The 19,024-nt window shown below is 38.5% G+C and overlaps 3 protein-coding genes across 6 annotated transcripts in view; 1 reads left to right on the top strand and 2 right to left on the bottom strand.

Moving 5' to 3' along the window:
- Positions 1-19,024, top strand: part of LOC121957255 (glycine-rich cell wall structural protein 1.8-like) — a 48,842-nt gene that overhangs the window by 20,002 nt on the left and 9,816 nt on the right. For all 3 annotated transcript variants that reach the window (XM_042505807.1, XM_042505806.1, XM_042505805.1), the window contains 4 exons: positions 492-566; positions 976-1,008; positions 1,336-1,374; positions 1,904-1,960. In XM_042505807.1, the coding sequence (XP_042361741.1) occupies positions 492-566; positions 976-1,008; positions 1,336-1,374; positions 1,904-1,960 (204 nt within the window). The remainder of the gene's footprint in view (positions 1-491; positions 567-975; positions 1,009-1,335; positions 1,375-1,903; positions 1,961-19,024) is intronic.
- Positions 2,759-8,169, bottom strand: LOC121957253 (perforin-1-like). 2 transcript variants are annotated; one of them, XM_042505802.1, is made up of 5 exons: positions 8,066-8,169; positions 5,912-6,487; positions 5,648-5,786; positions 5,344-5,555; positions 2,759-5,203 (listed from the first exon to the last, which is right to left on the bottom strand). In XM_042505802.1, the coding sequence occupies exons 2-5, from the start codon at positions 6,442-6,444 to the stop codon at positions 4,102-4,104; spliced, it is 1,986 nt and encodes a 661-aa protein (XP_042361736.1). In that variant the 5' UTR covers positions 6,445-6,487; positions 8,066-8,169; the 3' UTR covers positions 2,759-4,101. The 2 variants fall into 2 exon arrangements, with proteins under 2 accessions (XP_042361736.1, XP_042361735.1); XM_042505801.1 differs by lacking the exon at positions 8,066-8,169 and having other exon boundaries at positions 5,912-6,594.
- On the bottom strand, positions 8,735-11,710 carry LOC121957254 (perforin-1-like). Its single transcript, XM_042505804.1, has 4 exons — positions 11,028-11,710; positions 10,764-10,902; positions 10,460-10,671; positions 8,735-10,319 (listed from the first exon to the last, which is right to left on the bottom strand). Exons 1-4 carry the CDS (start codon positions 11,648-11,650, stop codon positions 9,500-9,502), a joined length of 1,794 nt encoding a protein of 597 aa, XP_042361738.1. The 5' UTR covers positions 11,651-11,710; the 3' UTR covers positions 8,735-9,499.

Below are 19,024 nucleotides of genomic sequence, written 5' to 3'. Positions count from 1 at the left end.
AACAAATGATTAAAACATGGTGTCTCTTTTTGCCTGTGGTAAATAAGTGACCATGGTCAGCGTAATAATACACTCCAAGGTGTCCAGATATAAAAAGAAAAAAAAAATGGACGCCCATTTTTTTTGGTCCATCTCATTTGTTATTTTCATATATCAGAACACTTTTGTGTGTATTGTTTATGTGACATTTTGTAAATGAGATTTAGTCATGTGAGTTTATTGATGTTTTTGTCCCAGTTTCATGGGCCTCAGAATACTTTATGGCTCAAAAGCAAAAATAGAAACACACGAGCCCTCATTGGTTAAAAGGAATAAACTCCAGCAAACAATGACTCCTGTCTCCAGTGAATGCAAACATTTTCATTTTATTAGATTACACTCACCCATCCTGTTGATCAAAACATCATAGCTAACAGAACAGTTAAACATTTAACGGATTTGTCACCCCCCCACCCCCACCCCCACCCCCACCCCACCCGCCCCACCTATAGGTGATGGTGGCTACCCATATCCTGCTCAGCAGCTCAACCTCGCTGCTGAAGGCACCAAAACCGCCAACAAATATGGTGAGTGTTCATGTGAGCTATAAAGTGTGAGAAACTGTGTGATGGAAAAATAACGGTTAAGCTGTGAAGCAGCAAAGTGTTGGCTATTTTTTATTGAACCAGGTTAGCACCGATGCGGTTGGAACTCTCAGTAAAACAGATGATGGAGAAAACAGATCACGATGCTAATTAATTAAGAACACAAACAATAAACAAAGGAGCCTTCTATCAGTTTTTATTTGTCATGAGTTCAGCCATAGATATCAGATTTTCCCTGAACATTATTGCTTTCTTTTTCTCTGTCTTTGCATTATGGGACCGACAGCAGATATGTCTTCTGATTTTAAATAAGATTATGCCATGAAATGGAACTGTGCATGTTTGTGTCTCGTCATTGTTACTACTATTAACATGTTTTGTGTTGTTTCAGGGCCTGGTGCAGGATATGGAGCTCAACAAACAGGTCAATTTCCATGCATTGTTTCACCCGCAAGAGAAACACACACACACACACAAACACACATCCTTTTACACAATGCGCAAGACCCCTACTGTGTATCTTTTATCACAACAGTACATTATATTGATATTCAGAGGTGACTGCATGAGCATGACAGTAATAAGTATTTTTAGTATTGTATCTTTATCTCTCTATTTGAATTTTTAAGTACATACTAAAGCTGCACACATTCCTCCAGCTACTCTCACAGTCCCAAAAAATCATAACAAAAATGTTTTCTTTGTATTTTCTCTGTTTTAAAATGTAACCTCCTTGCTTGTGTTTGATAAGGTTACGGTGCACAGCTGGGAGCAACTCAAGATGCCTTGGGTAAGCAAGAAACCCTCAGACTTCCTCCTTAATGATCAACTTCCACTCACTTGGCTGTTTCTGTTGACCGTATTAGTCAAGTCCTCTTGCATAAGATTACTGTGGCAGCACAAAGTGCATTGCACATTTTGCTGTGCTACAAAATAGCTATCACATCTAATTATTGCGCGGTTTTGCACATGTCTAAATATTACTGTGCTTACAAACATGCGCATTGTGTTCCTGAGTAAAACAAACGAGGTACAGCTATTTTTGGAAAATGAACTCTACTCACCACTGCTCTTTTTACATGCTCTGAACATATACTTTTACTTAAATTGCTTTCACGCCAAAAGTATAACTGCATGCATTATGGATTATTTTCCACTCAAGGGTGCAGAGCCTGCAGAATGAGTTGGCTGACTCCTCTAATAAAAGACTAAACCCTTTTTTCGCAAGGGTTAACTTAGCTTTCAAGCCTCTTTTTCTCACTGTCGCAGTTTCCCTCTGAGCACATTTATAACACTGAACTGGGTTGATCTTTTCACAGGAGAGCAAGCTGGCAAATATGGCGGAGTGAACGGTGCCCTTGGAAATGGATATAAAGGTAGGAATGAAGAAAGGTTTACAACTGGTGCATGAAAGCCCAGCTAAAACACCATAAACTGTTAAAACTTACAGCAAGGGGGGGATTGTGTGATTTCATTACCTCCACATAAATTCTGTTGCTGTCTTGTGTTTGTCCTCAACAAATCAAATTCATAGATTTTTCCTGATGCATTGTCTTTGTGTTCCTCTCCCCTGTCCTCCTTGTCTCTGTCTTTAACCAGGCTAATTCAAATGACCTGGACTTCTTCAAGTGGATCAGTTCCATAAAGTGTTCAGTGTAATGTGTTTTTCCAAGCTCTTTGTGTGTTTTACTACAGTTTGTCCTGCTGTGTTGTCTGTTTTGCTTTATTTTCCTGAATCCCTTGTCTTCGTCTATAAGTGGACATTTGTTACCTGTTTGTTTTGTTGGTCCAAAACCTGCAGTGCCCCACCAGTCTTACTCTGTCAACGCTGAACAAAATTGGTGGTGATTGATATCATGAATATTTGTTAAGTGCAAGATATTTTCCTCTATGTTTTAAAATAAATATCAAAAATGATTTTACCGTTTTAATCCAATAAATTATACGTCAAATGATGCTGAACGTAAACTTCTGAGTAAAACCATTGTGTTTACCTGCACACATTGTTCTATGTAATAATGTCAGCGAAGCCTCATCCGTACACAGGAAGCTTTACCACTTCCTTTCTCATGTCAGGCAACACTGCCAAAAGCAAATGCAGAACAAACACTCACATCAAAACTAAGAGTAATGAGATGAAACATCAAATACTACAAACAGTTCAGATAGTATGCATTTATTATGGATAAACAAACTAAACAATAACACACGCAAATAATTTTATTAACATACATTAAACATGCGCATATATATTATGTTTGTATAGATTATAAAATGCTACAAAGCGATTGCCCATTACACAAAATCTGCAGTCTTTTTATTTCAAAGTATATATTAAAACAGCATAAATAATTTGTAAAAGCTGCACTTAATCACACAATTACACCTGCAAGAACTTGGAGATCATCTACTGCACATGATAAAAAAAAATACACTTTGCTGACCTGTGAAACACCAGGCCAGTGCCTAAAGTACAATAGGTACTGTATGATAGAAATACATATATGCAGTATATAAAATAAGAAGAATCTTGTTTGCCACTGCTTTATATGGGTTTTAAAACATTTTAGCTATACATCCCAGTCATCTGGATGTTCTGCTGATGTGGATTTCTGAGTGCCTACTTTACCAATACTTTCCTTTCAAACACAAATTATTCAGTATACAAAAACTGTAAACTGCAGACTTAAATGTAGGTTCAACTGAAACAAACACTGAAAATACCAGATATGAGGAACCATTTACATAATTAAGTTGCAGCCACTTATCAACAGTAAACATTCCTGTCCAACAGACATACTTCTCATCCTTTGTGATTAGAGGGAATTTAAAAAGTCACTCGTGTGACTTGTGGATAGTCATTTGTGTGAATAATGTGAATTCTTGGTCATTAAATGATCTTCAATTTTCTGTGGTCACAGTAAGATTTGTTTATGGACTGATGCAGCAGATCACATGACTTGGAAAAGCTTTTTTTGAAAACAAAAACAAACAAAATATACTAAATGCCTTGTAAAATAATTTTATTCTGCTGGCAAAATCTAATTTAATAATGTAGATCTATTTTCAAATCATTAAAAAAATAATTTAAAAAAACCCAACATATTTTAAGTTAACCCCTCACACACACTTTTACAACTTTCATAATCTTTATAATTAATTTTCATTATTTTATTGTTTTACTTGCTTTTATCAGAATATTTGACAGTCATGTTCTCATGTATTGTAATTAAATATGTTTTTATAGGTGTCTGTCTGAACTTTTGTACTGATATAATGGAAAAAAGTTGATAAAGTCATTATAGTCTCAGTACAAGACGGCATTCAGTCACACTTGTAGAGTCGCTTAAAAAAAGAATTTAAGTGTTGTTTGCAATGGTAATTATAAACTCTGATTGGTGATATAAAATTATTATTGAACAGCAGGGAAAATGAGTTTTGCTTTCTTTAGTGATTTCTTGTTGTGGTTATCAGTGTAAACACTGTCGTGCACCAGGCTGGGCTGGTCCATGCTTTTCTATGGTAGAAGGCTCTTAACCTCCTCTTCGGCAATTTTGGTGCTTTTGCGGTGCACTGTACGCATAACGATAGCACTGCCATAGCGATGTAATGCTGCGATTGCAGTTACGAGTGACAGAAATACACCACATGAAATGCTTGCTAGAAAATATTGTTTTCTCTCATGCCACCAGTTTTCTCTAGAGCTGGAATGGGCAGGAAATCTGATGGTGGCGGTTGCCTCATTATTTTCTATGCAGGAAAAACCCTGAGTAAGAATAGGGTTTCTCTGTGAACGTGTTTCATTCACAAACACACCCATCTCTAAGAGGATGGCCTTTGGAACAGGATGTGCATGACGGGACACATACAGCTTCTTCAGACTTTGACTCATGGGCGAAGGTTTATAGTCTTTACATGAAGCTCCACTCAGACTCGGCGCACATTTCACATCCAATGTGAAGAACAGCCTGCCATGTTGCAGATTACAGAGATCCTGCTTGAGTCCAGCAGACACAACTTGCTCACATTGCCCCAGCAGGTCGTCATCCCATTTGTTGTCTTCATCCCACACTTCAAATTTCACCCTATGTCCTGACGATAAATCCTGTGTGCCCAGGTCGACAACAGTGGCCCATTGTGGGTTGCTGTTGTTGTTAATGACCGGAGTACGCCGGACCATCATCCCATTAAAAGACACCTTCACATAAGCGTCTGTTGCTGTGGTGTGGTCTCCCCACAGACCAGAAGCCGCCTGTACAGTTATGATGACCCGTGCCATGCCCTTACGTGTCGGGCAACAGTCTTGGTTTACAGCGGGGTCATTGTGGCACTGGCAGACGCAGGTATCCCTTGGGTCACTCTTGATGCCGGCCTGACAGCGTTCACTGCAGTTCTTCCACAGGCCCTTCTCCAGGATGTAATGGCTAATGGCTGAGCGCAAGTTCTTCCGGACAGGAGTGCTGGTAGGCAGCAGCTCATGAAGGGAGTCCAGGGAGTATGAGATTATGTCTGGATTCTGTGGCAGTGTGTTCAGCCATTCTTTGTAGGCTGATGGATTTTTGTCAGCAGAGAAGAGAAGGTCTGGCTCTGTGGTATGGCCCCCCTTTATTTCTGTGAACCTGTAGAAGAGAGAGTTGCATCAAGAATTAAGCAAATTTAGCTTTTTTTGGTGCTGAAAACAGTAATTCACAGTAAAAGAGTATATTTATTAAAAGTATTTATATAATTAGAAAATGTCACAAAGTGTATGCGAAAATACCTGTCATTGAAGAGGCCAGAGAAGGATGTCTTACTTTCCATCTTGTCAATGTCCTTCTGGCAATGTTTTGCCTGAGTTTTCATTGTAGCCTTGATGCTGGCGGACGCCTCAGCTTCCAGGCACATCTGCACCTCATCCACACTGAGGCCCTGCAGGCCGGCCTGACACTGCCTGATGCTGGTCACAGATTGAACACTTCCTCCCAGCTTCACCTTGAATGATTTAAACAAATAGATGAGATTAACAGATGTGTTCCATTGTTGTTACTTTTTAATTTCTTTTTGTTTTCATAATTTTGGTTCACCTTGGTGACGTAATGGGTGCCAAAGTTGTCAATCAGTTTGTAAAATTGTTGCTTGCTTTCAGGGCTGTAGATTTTGGGGAGCTGTTTCACTGCTTTGCGAAATTCTCCGTGCAACTTTGGAGTGCCGGACACTCTGTAGCTGTTTACAGTGAGACACAAGATGAAAGTAACAGTCCAATGTGAAAAAAAGTGCACAAAAGAATTGCTTTTATTTTTCAGAGCAAGGGGAAGTGTGTGGAGAGAAGTTTTGGCCCATCTTCTTACCTGTAGAACTCACAGGACATGCTTTGACTCGTGAAGCTGAACTTGTCATTCTTTGTTTTTTCCATGGAGTATTCAGCCAGTTTAGAATGGGTACCAGCTAGCATCACTGAGCCACCTTTTGCACCCGCATCAACATCTAGATTAGCCTGCCAGTTGTTTTCTACAGAAGAGGTGCTGGAACTGACCAGAGACTCACTGGATCGGTGGAGAGCACTGGCCACTTTAATGCTGCAGGACTGCTTTGGTCTCCAGTCCACCACTGACAAGGGGAGCTTTTGCTTTTTGTTCTCCAGATAGGGGTTGCTGCACAGGATGCATGTTTTGTCCTTGCGTTTCCACTGATTCATGTCAAGCACAAAGGCTCCCTTACGTTCCATCTTGGTAATATCAAAGCCTTCCCCGGCCAAATTGGTACCGGGAGCAAAATCTGCATCAAGGCACTGTCTGGGTGTACCCTCTATGCATGATTGATATGCACACTGAGGGAGGGACAGCATCAGGCTGGCATAGATGCAAATATTTAACAGCAACATGTTGTTGCTAAGTTGGGTGATGGACACAGGCTGATGGTTTATCCTGAAAAAGAAATATTTTAGTTGAACAAACATGAGCAAGTGAAGCATTTTATTAGTACACCACTGCTACTTTATCATTGGACATATAGTCCTTTCTGTCACGAAGTAAAGAAGTGTTTGACATTTTTTGTCTTAGTATTTTATCCATCGTAAACACCTCTTTAGTCAGCAGACCACCCCATCCTCTTTCAAATGTGCAGTTATACTCTACATCTGACAGTATTTAGTAACTTTTCACCAGTCTCATAATTGTCATGTTTATCTGAGGTCTTGTTAAAAGGTGTCTTTTGTAGCTTCTCTCCTATCTGAACATAACAAAAACTTTGGACAAATTTGTTTTGAAATTATATTATTTAAATTGTGTAGGCCACCTATGCTGCTTTTGAGAAAGTTTTACCAGGTAGTCTTTGTGGTGTGAGTTTTATCTGCATAATAGATCAGTTTTAGTCAGGACCGATAACTCTGAATCTTCCTTTGGGTTTTCCTCTTGCGGTGTACTTCAAGGCTCTATTTTAGGAACCATTTTTATTATGATTTTATTTGGGTTTTCTCCTAGAAAACATGATGTTCCAAGGTTTCTTGTGGATGTTTCATAATTAGGAAATTCTATTTAACACGGTGTGTTGTACTTAAGAAAGCACATAATGCATTTTGAGGAGAAAAAAAAAAGTAGAAATAACTTTTGTCTGTTGAAAATTTGGCCGGGTACCATTAAGTCTCTTCTCATTTGCTTCAAAGATGTCAAGCACTGGATGTCTAAAAATGTTCTATGGCTAACAAGATTTTGTTTTACAATTTGAGACACTCTGTTATTAGCAGTAGCTTTTTTGCAGTAGGATTATTGCGAAAATGAAACCTTATCTGCCGTCTTGGAATCGGGAGATTGTTTGACATGATTTTATTTCCTTGAGTTTTGACTGCTGTAACATCATTTTTGTGAGTCAGTCATGCTCTATTTGCCCGCAGTCTTTCTAGAATCCTCTCACTGGTATGATGAACAGAGACCAATGGAAATATATTTTTTAATTGATTTTAAGATTCTTTTATTGCGTTGTAAGCACTCTACAGGTCGGCACAAGTTTATATGTCGGATCTCTTTTGTCCCTTTTTCATGTTAAACTTCTGAGACAGTCTGATCAATTGCTCCTTTCCATTTTACATTTAAAGTCAAAATTTAAAGGTGATCAAACATTTTCCATTGTTGCCTACCAGATTGTGGATCTTTTTAGCCCTTACTGTCAGGTCTTTGGAGTCCATTGCCATTTTTAAAATCCAGTCTTAAGATCAATCAGTTTATACTTGCATTTGAGTCTCCACAGCTATGACGACAACACGGTTGCTTTAGTCAACATTTGATCTATAAAAAATGAACTTGACTTCATGGTATAATGGTCTCACAAATGTGACATGACTACTGTGTTGTAGAATTACTCACTGATACAGCTGTAAAACTACAATAAAAAGCTTATGCCGGGTCCTTAATAGTTAAACACAATATTAAATAACCCATAGTGGGTAACACATATATTAAGATAGAGTAAAAAAATATTTCAGTATGAACACAGCAGCTTAGACTCACCTCCTTCTTGCCTGTTCACGCGGCACTTGTGAAACTGACTGTGAGTATGAATATCAGTGCTTTGCGTTCAAGACTAAAAGAAGCAGGGCAGGAGGTGGTATGGGGGTGAGGTGGCGGTGGTCTTATGAGAACAAGGGAGAAAAAGTGGTTTGACTGTTTCATTATGTTGATGCGACCCAGTACGGTGGGGGAGGAGCTGGTGGTCAATAGACAAACTCAAACGGATAGTGACAACATGAAAGTAAGGCTGGCTTTCCAGTCAGTAACGAACCAGAGACCACAAACCTATCATTTCTCTGAAGTGGTAGTGGGCTGTGGCAATTCTTGGTGAGAGCAGGAGACTGTCCAAGTCTAATGATCAATTCCTTAAGTTTATCACAAACTGAAAGCGATTTAATAGTTGTATATTAGAAATATTTTAGTGAGCCATCTGATAGAATTTGTCAGTTTCAACAGCAAACACTGATACAGTAAAGAAAATGTGTCTAAATTAAAATACACAAACAGCCTCTAGTCACATGAGTATAATAAAGTACTGTTTTAGCATATATAAAAGCAATTTATTTAAGAATACTGAAAGGTTAATTCCAAATGGATAAATTGACATATTTGAAATCAACAGAGAAAAGGGCTTTTAATTACAGATAAGATAAAAAGAAAAAATATCAGTGAAAAATTTATAGATGCATGGATTTACATATGAAAAATGTTTTCTTAGTAGCAGTAAGGATATGTAGAAAAATGGTGCAAGGGAGAGAGAAACTTAATATAAAATATACAAAACCTTTGTAATATTGTGGCACTACATGCACGATGTGTCGTTCTCTTCTTCACTTCTTTTTTTAGACATTGGAGTCAACATCAAAAATTGGCATGGCAATAATGTGATTCAAATGTATAAAACACACCAGAACATCTTATGAATGCCTGTTACAGAAACAAGAAATGCTTTAAAACTGCACACATAATAGACGACTGCAAAAAAAAGTAACAGCTGCATTGAATCAAACTCAAATTTCAATAACTACAAGAACTTTTAGGTGAAAGACTGTATATGCTTTGCTGCACTGTTAAAGACCAGACCTCTCTACAGTATACTGACAACTATATAATGCAAATATGGAGGTATAGCCAAATAATTGGACTATCTCTTCTATTTAGCCTATATTAACGATAGTCTTCTGTCAACAACAAATCTCAGACATTTATCTGATATTGAGTTGCGGTCACTTTGTCAACAGTTTGTCAGTTATCTCCTCACTGTAATCAGTAGAGATTTAATGCTTGCTTAGATTGTGTCATCAATACAATTTTTAAAAAAAGAAAAGAAAAAAAAGGTTGCTGATACTTTGTGTATAAGCATCAGTAAAGCCAGTTATTGCAAATCAAACTTTTGGGACTTGGCAGGAAGACTGGTTTCTCTTTGAGCTTATTTCAATTCACAAACACACCCATCTCTAAGAGGATGGCCTTTGGAACAGGATGTGCATGACGGGACACATACAGCTTCTTCAGACTTTGACTCATGGGCGAAGGTTTATAGTCTTTACATGAAGCTCCACTCAGACTCGGCGCACATTTCACATCCAATGTGAAGAACAGCCTGCCATGTTGCAGATTACAGAGATCCTGCTTGAGTCCAGCAGACACAACTTGCTCACATTGCCCCAGCAGGTCGTCATCCCATTTGTTGTCTTCATCCCACACTTCAAATTTCACCCTATGTCCTGACGATAAATCCTGTGTGCCCAGGTCGACAACAGTGGCCCATTGTGGGTTGTTGTTGTTGTTAATGACCGGAGTACGCCGGACCATCATCCCATTAAAAGACACCTTCACATAAGCGTCTGTTGCTGTGGTGTGGTCTCCCCACAGACCAGAAGCCGCCTGTACAGTTATGATGACCCGTGCCATGCCCTTACGTGTCGGGCAACAGTCTTGGTTTACAGCGGGGTCATTGTGGCACTGGCAGACGCAGGTATCCCTTGGGTCACTCTTGATGCCGGCCTGACAGCGTTCACTGCAGTTCTTCCACAGGCCCTTCTCCAGGATGTAATGGCTAATGGCTGAGCGCAAGTTCTTCCGGACAGGAGTGCTGGTAGGCAGCAGCTCATGAAGGGAGTCCAGGGAGTATGAGATTATGTCTGGATTCTGTGGCAGTGTGTTCAGCCATTCTTTGTAGGCTGATGGATTTTTGTCAGCAGAGAAGAGAAGGTCTGGCTCTGTGGTATGGCCCCCCTTTATTTCTGTGAACCTGTAGAAGAGAGAGTTGCATCAAGAATTAAGCAAATTTAGCTTTTTTTGGTGCTGAAAACAGTAATTCACAGTAAAAGAGTATATTTATTAAAAGTATTTATATAATTAGAAAATGTCACAAAGTGTATGCGAAAATACCTGTCATTGAAGAGGCCAGAGAAGGATGTCTTACTTTCCATCTTGTCAATGTCCTTCTGGCAATGTTTTGCCTGAGTTTTCATTGTAGCCTTGATGCTGGCGGACGCCTCAGCTTCCAGGCACATCTGCACCTCATCCACACTGAGGCCCTGCAGGCCGGCCTGACACTGCCTGATGCTGGTCACAGATTGAACACTTCCTCCCAGCTTCACCTTGAATGATTTAAACAAATAGATGAGATTAACAGATGTGTTCCATTGTTGTTACTTTTTAATTTCTTTTTGTTTTCATAATTTTGGTTCACCTTGGTGACGTAATGGGTGCCAAAGTTGTCAATCAGTTTGTAAAATTGTTGCTTGCTTTCAGGGCTGTAGATTTTGGGGAGCTGTTTCACTGCTTTGCGAAATTCTCCGTGCAACTTTGGAGTGCCGGACACTCTGTAGCTGTTTACAGTGAGACACAAGATGAAAGTAACAGTCCAATGTGAAAAAAAGTGCACAAAAGAATTGCTTTTATTTTTCAGAGCAAGGGGAAGTGTGTGGAGAGAAGTTTTGGCCCATCTTCTTACCTGTAGAACTCACAGGACATGCTTTGACTCGTGAAGCTGAACTTGTCATTCTTTGTTTTTTCCATGGAGTATTCAGCCAGTTTAGAATGGGTACCAGCTAGCATCACTGAGCCACCTTTTGCACCCGCATCAACATCTAGATTAGCCTGCCAGTTGTTTTCTACAGAAGAGGTGCTGGAACTGACCAGAGACTCACTGGATCGGTGGAGAGCACTGGCCACTTTAATGCTGCAGGACTGCTTTGGTCTCCAGTCCACCACTGACAAGGGGAGCTTTTGCTTTTTGTTCTCCAGATAGGGGTTGCTGCACAGGATGCATGTTTTGTCCTTGCGTTTCCACTGATTCATGTCAAGCACAAAGGCTCCCTTACGTTCCATCTTGGTAATATCAAAGCCTTCCCCGGCCAAATTGGTACCGGGAGCAAAATCTGCATCAAGGCACTGTCTGGGTGTACCCTCTATGCATGATTGATATGCACACTGAGGGAGGGACAGCATCAGGCTGGCATAGATGCAAATATTTAACAGCAACATGTTGTTGCTAAGTTGGGTGATGGACACAGGCTGATGGTTTATCCTGAAAAAGAAATATTTTAGTTGAACAAACATGAGCAAGTGAAGCATTTTATTAGTACACCACTGCTACTTTATCATTGGACATATAGTCCTTTCTGTCACGAAGTAAAGAAGTGTTTGACATTTTTTGTCTTAGTATTTTATCCATCGTAAACACCTCTTTAGTCAGCAGACCACCCCATCCTCTTTCAAATGTGCAGTTATACTCTACATCTGACAGTATTTAGTAACTTTTCACCAGTCTCATAATTGTCATGTTTATCTGAGGTCTTGTTAAAAGGTGTCTTTTGTAGCTTCTCTCCTATCTGAACATAACAAAAACTTTGGACAAATTTGTTTTGAAATTATATTATTTAAATTGTGTAGGCCACCTATGCTGCTTTTGAGAAAGTTTTACCAGGTAGTCTTTGTGGTGTGAGTTTTATCTGCATAATAGATCAGTTTTAGTCAGGACCGATAACTCTGAATCTTCCTTTGGGTTTTCCTCTTGCGGTGTACTTCAAGGCTCTATTTTAGGAACCATTTTTATTATGATTTTATTTGGGTTTTCTCCTAGAAAACATGATGTTCCAAGGTTTCTTGTGGATGTTTCATAATTAGGAAATTCTATTTAACACGGTGTGTTGTACTTAAGAAAGCACATAATGCATTTTGAGGAGAAAAAAAAAAGTAGAAATAACTTTTGTCTGTTGAAAATTTGGCCGGGTACCATTAAGTCTCTTCTCATTTGCTTCAAAGATGTCAAGCACTGGATGTCTAAAAATGTTCTATGGCTAACAAGATTTTGTTTTACAATTTGAGACACTCTGTTATTAGCAGTAGCTTTTTTGCAGTAGGATTATTGCGAAAATGAAACCTTATCTGCCGTCTTGGAATCGGGAGATTGTTTGACATGATTTTATTTCCTTGAGTTTTGACTGCTGTAACATCATTTTTGTGAGTCAGTCATGCTCTATTTGCCCGCAGTCTTTCTAGAATCCTCTCACTGGTATGATGAACAGAGACCAATGGAAATATATTTTTTAATTGATTTTAAGATTCTTTTATTGCGTTGTAAGCACTCTACAGGTCGGCACAAGTTTATATGTCGGATCTCTTTTGTCCCTTTTTCATGTTAAACTTCTGAGACAGTCTGATCAATTGCTCCTTTCCATTTTACATTTAAAGTCAAAATTTAAAGGTGATCAAACATTTTCCATTGTTGCCTACCAGATTGTGGATCTTTTTAGCCCTTACTGTCAGGTCTTTGGAGTCCATTGCCATTTTTAAAATCCAGTCTTAAGATCAATCAGTTTATACTTGCATTTGAGTCTCCACAGCTATGACGACAACACGGTTGCTTTAGTCAACATTTGATCTATAAAAAATGAACTTGACTTCATGGTATAATGGTCTCACAAATGTGACATGACTACTGTGTTGTAGAATTACTCACTGATACAGCTGTAAAACTACAATAAAAAGATTATGCTGGGTCCTTAATAGTTAAACACAATATTAAATAACCCACAGTGGGTAACACATATATTAAGATAGAGTAAAAAAATATTTCAGTAGGAACACAGCAGCTTAGACTCACCTCCTTCTTGCCTGTTCACGTGGCACTTGTGAAACTGACTGTGAGTATGAATATCAGTGCTTTGCCTTCAAGACTAAAAGAAGCAGGGCAGGAGGTGGTATGGGGGTATCCCTTGGGTCACTCTTGATGCCGGCCTGACAGCGTTCACTGCAGTTCTTCCACAGGCCCTTCTCCAGGATGTAATGGCTAATGGCTGAGCGCAAGTTCTTCCGGACAGGAGTGCTGGTAGGCAGCAGCTCATGAAGGGAGTCCAGGGAGTATGAGATTATGTCTGGATTCTGTGGCAGTGTGTTCAGCCATTCTTTGTAGGCTGATGGATTTTTTTTACCTAAGTTGGGGGGTGGACACAAACTAAAGGTTTATCCTGAAAAGAAACATGATTCATCAGCAAGTATAGCCATTTAGTTCCATTCAACCAGCTGCTTGGTAAAGCAATAAACCACTTTAGCACTTTTAACAAACAGTTTCCACCACATGCTGAAAATTTGAAGATTATCACTATATCAAGTCTTTTCAGTGAAATCTTTCTGTCAAAGAATTGTTACACTTTAACATTATGTACCTGTCCCTCCGACTGCATATTGGACTGACAATTGGTCTACCAATATTTGCTTTCTATTTTTAAACACGCCACTGTTTATCTCCTCGTAAAGAAATCCTCTCTGGATTCCTTTGATTTAAGCTTTTGCTGAGCCATCCCTTAAGCTTGAAACAAACCTGCACACTGGCTTAAACCCACAAAGACTGGAAAACCCACTCGTTAAAATCATTTCCATCAACTTGCACAGATGTTTAGTCTTTGACACTCATGGAGGAGAAAAAGCTTATGACTAAAACAGTAAAACAGGAGACTCTTGACAGACTGCAGAAGGTTATTTATTTTTAAATAAAGTTTGAGAACAATAAAAAGCAAGCAGATAATCATAGACTTACCTTTATCTTGCACGTACACACTGAATGCGTGAAACTGACTGCGCATCAGCATCGGTACTTTGTGCTTCTAAAGAAATACAGCAGGGCATTGCATGATGGGGGAGTGAGGTGACAGTGGTCTTTGTGAGAAGAGGAAGGGTTGACTGACAGTTCGTTCGATTTGGAAACCACCTGTCATTTTTCTCAAGGCTTGGCGAGATGTTGCCATACTAGGTGAGGAAAAGGAGACACTAAATTTCCCGAGATTATTACAAGAAAAATGTGAATTTCATAGTTGTGTATGATGCGCTGAGATTAAATTTTAGTGAGCTGCTACGAAAATCAAAATGTTTTAGCAGCAAGTACTGCCATGGAAAAGAAATCGAATCTTCATTAAAATATACAAACAAAATACAGCCATGTCTGACCGTTTTAATAGAATAGAAAATGTTATGTATTATACATGCTAAACAAAATTGTATCTACTTTGGAGAAATTAAAGGGACAGTTCACCCCCAAATCAGAAATACATAGCTGATAGATGTGGCCAGAGGCATTATGTTTTTGGGGTTGTCCGTCTATCTGTCCGTCCGTCACGTTCTCATGAATGCATCAAGGGTATTTCTTCAGTTGTCAAAAATATAAACTCATTGAATTTTGATGGTCATAGGTCAGAGGTCATTATGATTGCATCCATTTTATTGTCATGAAGATGATATTTCAAGAACACCCTCAGGGAATTTCTTCAAATTTGGCACAGACATCCATGTGGACTCTATTAAGTAATTAGAATTCTTGGTCAAAGGTCAAGGTCACTGTGACCTCATGTTTTTGGCCATAACTCGAGGATTCATATGCTAATTGTGACAAAATTACTTACAAATGTCTCCAAATAGAATTTGGAGCTTCTTTGCAGCATCCACATACCTGCCGCATTGTCAACTGCATGGCTGCATATGAATTTCAACAGACATGGATGTAAACTGTAACTTGACTGGTTTGAGGAGTAATACAACTGTGAAGCAGTAATTCTTGTTTTCTCTGCTGTTTATTAGTCTAGATTGTTTTTGTATGAGATGCTGAGTGTTGGAGATAACGGCCGTACAGATGTCTGCCTCCTCTCTGACATAATGAAACTATAACTGGCACTCGGCTTGTGGTGCTCAAACTGCTAAAAAAAAAAAAAAATTGAAAAACTCAAACAGCAATATCTCTTACTAGAAATCATGGCCTGGTTACTTGAGAATCCACAGAGCTTGTTGTGAACAGTTTCATGTGAACAGTTTCATATTTTCCTTCTGGCGAACTACATCCACAAATCATATCACTGCACAGAAGGAAGCAGAAAAAGATATAAAGTGATAAATAACTTTTAATTTTCAGATAAGATTCAACTTTGTTGTCATTGCAGAGTTCTGAGACAACAAAATGCAGTTTAGTATCTAGCCAGGTTTGCAAAAGGCAGTAATGTACATACAGGTATATATAGATAATAAACAGTAAGGGGTAAATATGAATGTGCTAAGATATAGTCTATACAGTAGAAAAACACTGTGAACATGTAAAGCAAGTAGGTAAAATATATTGTTCAATATATAAGTATTGTATTAGTATAATTATGAATACCCGATAGGTTAGAAACATAAAGATTAATAGGCTATAAGAGCATTGTACAGGTAGTGCAATATATTACTGATAAGGCAACAAGAAAACAATACATGCATTGATTCATACATTAAAAATGCACTTTTATCAGCACAAAGGAGATGAAAAAAAGATGTTTTGATATTCTTCACTTCTTTTACCCTATTGGGACTCATTCTATCATGTCTGATTAACATGTGACTTCTGGGTTGTCCAGAGTGAGTGTGTGTGTGTGTGTGGGGGGGGGGGGGGCAGGGCATGTGGGTTTAGGCGGCTAGGCTACATGTCATGAGGTCCGAGCAGCATAAAGGGGTGAGAGGTGGAGGTGTTGTGGTGTGATTCATCCAGATCCTCAACAGTTATCTGCCATTAGACGATTTCAGCGCGTCACATGCTGCCTTCAAGTGCTCCTTAGGAATATCTAAATCCAAGTGCATCTATTGCTTTTGTGCAGTAATATAAGCAAAACTCATCTTACAATGACAGCATTTTCTGTGTGAAATCAGAAGTCAAGCAACACGTAGCATTTATGAAATTGGAGCACTGCACTCAAATTGTTACATGTCTGGCAGTTAGTGACTCATTTATAGACCTGCTGCAGCTGCAGATTTTCTCATGATTAAAATCTAAGACTCCCATAATTTCTATGCATATTTCATAAGTATCTTTTGTGCTCTGAAATAATTATAGTTTTCAGAAAATTCAATATCTAGGTTGACCTACATTTGTAACTGTAGTTATAATTAAAATAATACATTTTGTTGTTATAATGAACATATTTGCTAGTAACTTACAAATAACAATCACGTTCTTTGTGTTTATGACGTGAGCTCAGGTGGTACCACCAATATTTCCAGTGGAATTGAAGGCAGCTCTAGCTAAGTCAGTGTCGGCATTGCACTGCCAAGTGCTGCCAAGCAGCATGAAAGTAGTCCCAGTAAAGCAGAGTAAGACCAGAAGTTAAAAAGTCCACCTTCAAAATAAAGTTTGATCTTTATATAAAGGTCATTTTAGTTCATTTTTTTATGCCTCCACACTGGCAAGAGCCATCGCTAGAGGAATAGTTTTCTGGCTGTCTGTATGTCTGTCCCTTCTAGAATTTGGCCATCACTCAGGAATTCATACACTAATTATGACAGAATTTCACACAAAATGATGAGGTCATTTTACACCATAATTCAGGAACAGAGGGGTTGAGATTTGTTTAGATACTGAATTGGTGACCCTAATCTCAGGTGCCCACCTTGAAACTGTGCCAATTGTGTAGATTTTCTGTGCTGCTGGGTTGAAGGTGTGTGTGAAGCATACGTTTGTTTTTTTTCTAGCAACATGCATATTTTAAGCATTATCTTCTCTGATGGCTATGCAACACATCCTCATACCTAAACAACAGAATTGGTCATTTCCCAGTGTCGCCCAAAAGGAAAAATGTAAGATCACAAAATGAAACATATGACCGATGAAGAGTACCAGTGACAGGCGCATGTACTAATTTTTATAGTTTCTAACAGCAGCTCATGCTGTAAAACATTGCTGTTATACACCATAACCATGTGGTTGAGGTTTAGAAGAAAGATCATGGATTCAAATAAGTTTGTTGGTAATGTTGACTTTTGGTTTCAGACAGGACACAAACACTCTCGTCCTGGTGAAAGTCTTGTGTTTGTTTGATCAGTCCACCACTTGAATGTTTAAGCAGAGTTGGATACAGAGGTGGAGGCAGAACCCTGCTCATTATTATGAAAGTTGCTCAGTGGTAAACAAAGCCAAAAAGAAAATGTTTTTCTGATATAAAATTACCTAAATCTTCCACATCCATGGGCTCATAGAGCAAAACACATTGTTTTTTCCTTTTACCCCACAAACCACTTGGTCTCTGGCTTACTCAAATGAGTCAGTCAGTTTGAAAATAACTCTGGTCTCAGCTCTTGTGAATTGTACAATTTCTAGGGTATAATAATTTAAATTGTGACTATTTAAGTGTTTGTACTGGAAAGATGATGTACTTTACAAAACATTATCTGCTGATTTACAGATGTCCCTTACACACTGTGGAGCTATGGGAGAAAGCATTTTGGGGCCTAATGGTGTCACGTGAAACAACCAGAAGCTCTAATTACACAGTAATTCTTTTTACATTTTACTTTCTTATTTTTCCTTTAAAGAGAAAGCTGGATTAACAAGTAACCACTGTGGGCAGCTGCTTCAGGGTTTAGGGTTCCATAAAGGTCAATGGTCCACTGTGTGGCTGTTGGTTTGGGTGATTTGGTTAATTGCAAATTTGTTAGGTAATATGCACCAACAATTAAGATGGGTCCTGCACTCTTGTGACTTCTCTTGTAGATGATCAATGGCTGTATTTAATAATTTTTAGAGAATTTTGCTCTTACATGGTGCATATTCATAGAGATATTGTTGTAGTTATGATTATTATCACAAATAAAACCTGAGGTTATAGATAGGAGCTATTGCTCCAGAGCAGTAGTATCGGTCAAAAGAGTACATACACAATGTAAACGCTGGCAGGGCAGGGGAGAAATGGAGGGTAATTAGTAGCCCAAAAGCAAATATTTGCCCTAGGCATCCCTAAAGGCACCGATAGCCACTTGAATATGTATGTTAGCCATGTTTACCTAATTCAACTCAAACAATGAGCATGTGTGGTCTTGCTGAACATTCTGCCCTTTTCAACACCTGTTTGAAAAGAAGACTATGAAATCCCAGAGGGGAAATTCAGTTGTTAGAACATCAAAAAGACAGCAATAGCACAGATGGATAGAAAAAGTGTAAGGATAAATAATAAAAGGTTTATAAAAACTTAACTAAAATAAGAACAGACTTAATAGACAAATAGAAAAACTATACAAAAACATGAAGACAGAAATTGCAACTTAAAGTGATAGTGGTATGGTTAATGTGACTGCCAATCTATGTTAACAGTGTACACTAGACTGATGATATGATTAAATACTGGCATTAAGTGTTGAATATATATGTGTAATATACAATATAGAATATGACGGAGAAAAAAATCAAACATAGTAACATAATATAGTATAATCGGAAAGGTAAGGAACCTTCCACGGAAATATTTTAGGACATCATTTGTGCCTGCAGTTGTTAGGCTTTTTAATAAACAGTATTGATTCATTCTTTCTCAATCATCTATTTATCTCTTATATTTATTTATTCAATGTATGCAGATATGACTTTTGTTGTTATTGTCTGTTTACTGTTTACATGATGATATTTAGCACTTTTGCACTTTGTATGATCGCCTTTGACTA

The sequence above is a fragment of the Plectropomus leopardus genome, chromosome 17, assembly GCF_008729295.1.
Source record: "Plectropomus leopardus isolate mb chromosome 17, YSFRI_Pleo_2.0, whole genome shotgun sequence".
Classification (NCBI taxonomy): domain Eukaryota; kingdom Metazoa; phylum Chordata; class Actinopteri; order Perciformes; family Serranidae; genus Plectropomus; species Plectropomus leopardus.
This window is presented reverse-complemented; position numbering and strand designations above follow the sequence as displayed.

Bases quoted from the DNA above. Each gene is read 5' to 3' on its own strand.
- LOC121957253 (XM_042505801.1), bottom strand. From the start codon at position 6,534: ATGCTTCACTTGCTCATGTTTGTTCAACTAAAATATTTCTTTTTCAGG. The intron at 5,556-5,647 runs GTGAACCAAAAT...AAATCATTCAAG, and splicing joins GCACCCATTACGTCACCAAG to GTGAAGCTGGGAGGAAGTGT. The intron at 5,204-5,343 runs GTATTTTCGCAT...TCTCTTCTACAG, and splicing joins TCTGGCCTCTTCAATGACAG to GTTCACAGAAATAAAGGGGG.
- LOC121957254 (XM_042505804.1), bottom strand. From the start codon at position 11,650: ATGCTTCACTTGCTCATGTTTGTTCAACTAAAATATTTCTTTTTCAGG. The intron at 10,903-11,027 runs GTAAGAAGATGG...CACTGTAAACAG, and splicing joins ATGTCCTGTGAGTTCTACAG to CTACAGAGTGTCCGGCACTC. The intron at 10,672-10,763 runs GTGAACCAAAAT...AAATCATTCAAG, and splicing joins GCACCCATTACGTCACCAAG to GTGAAGCTGGGAGGAAGTGT.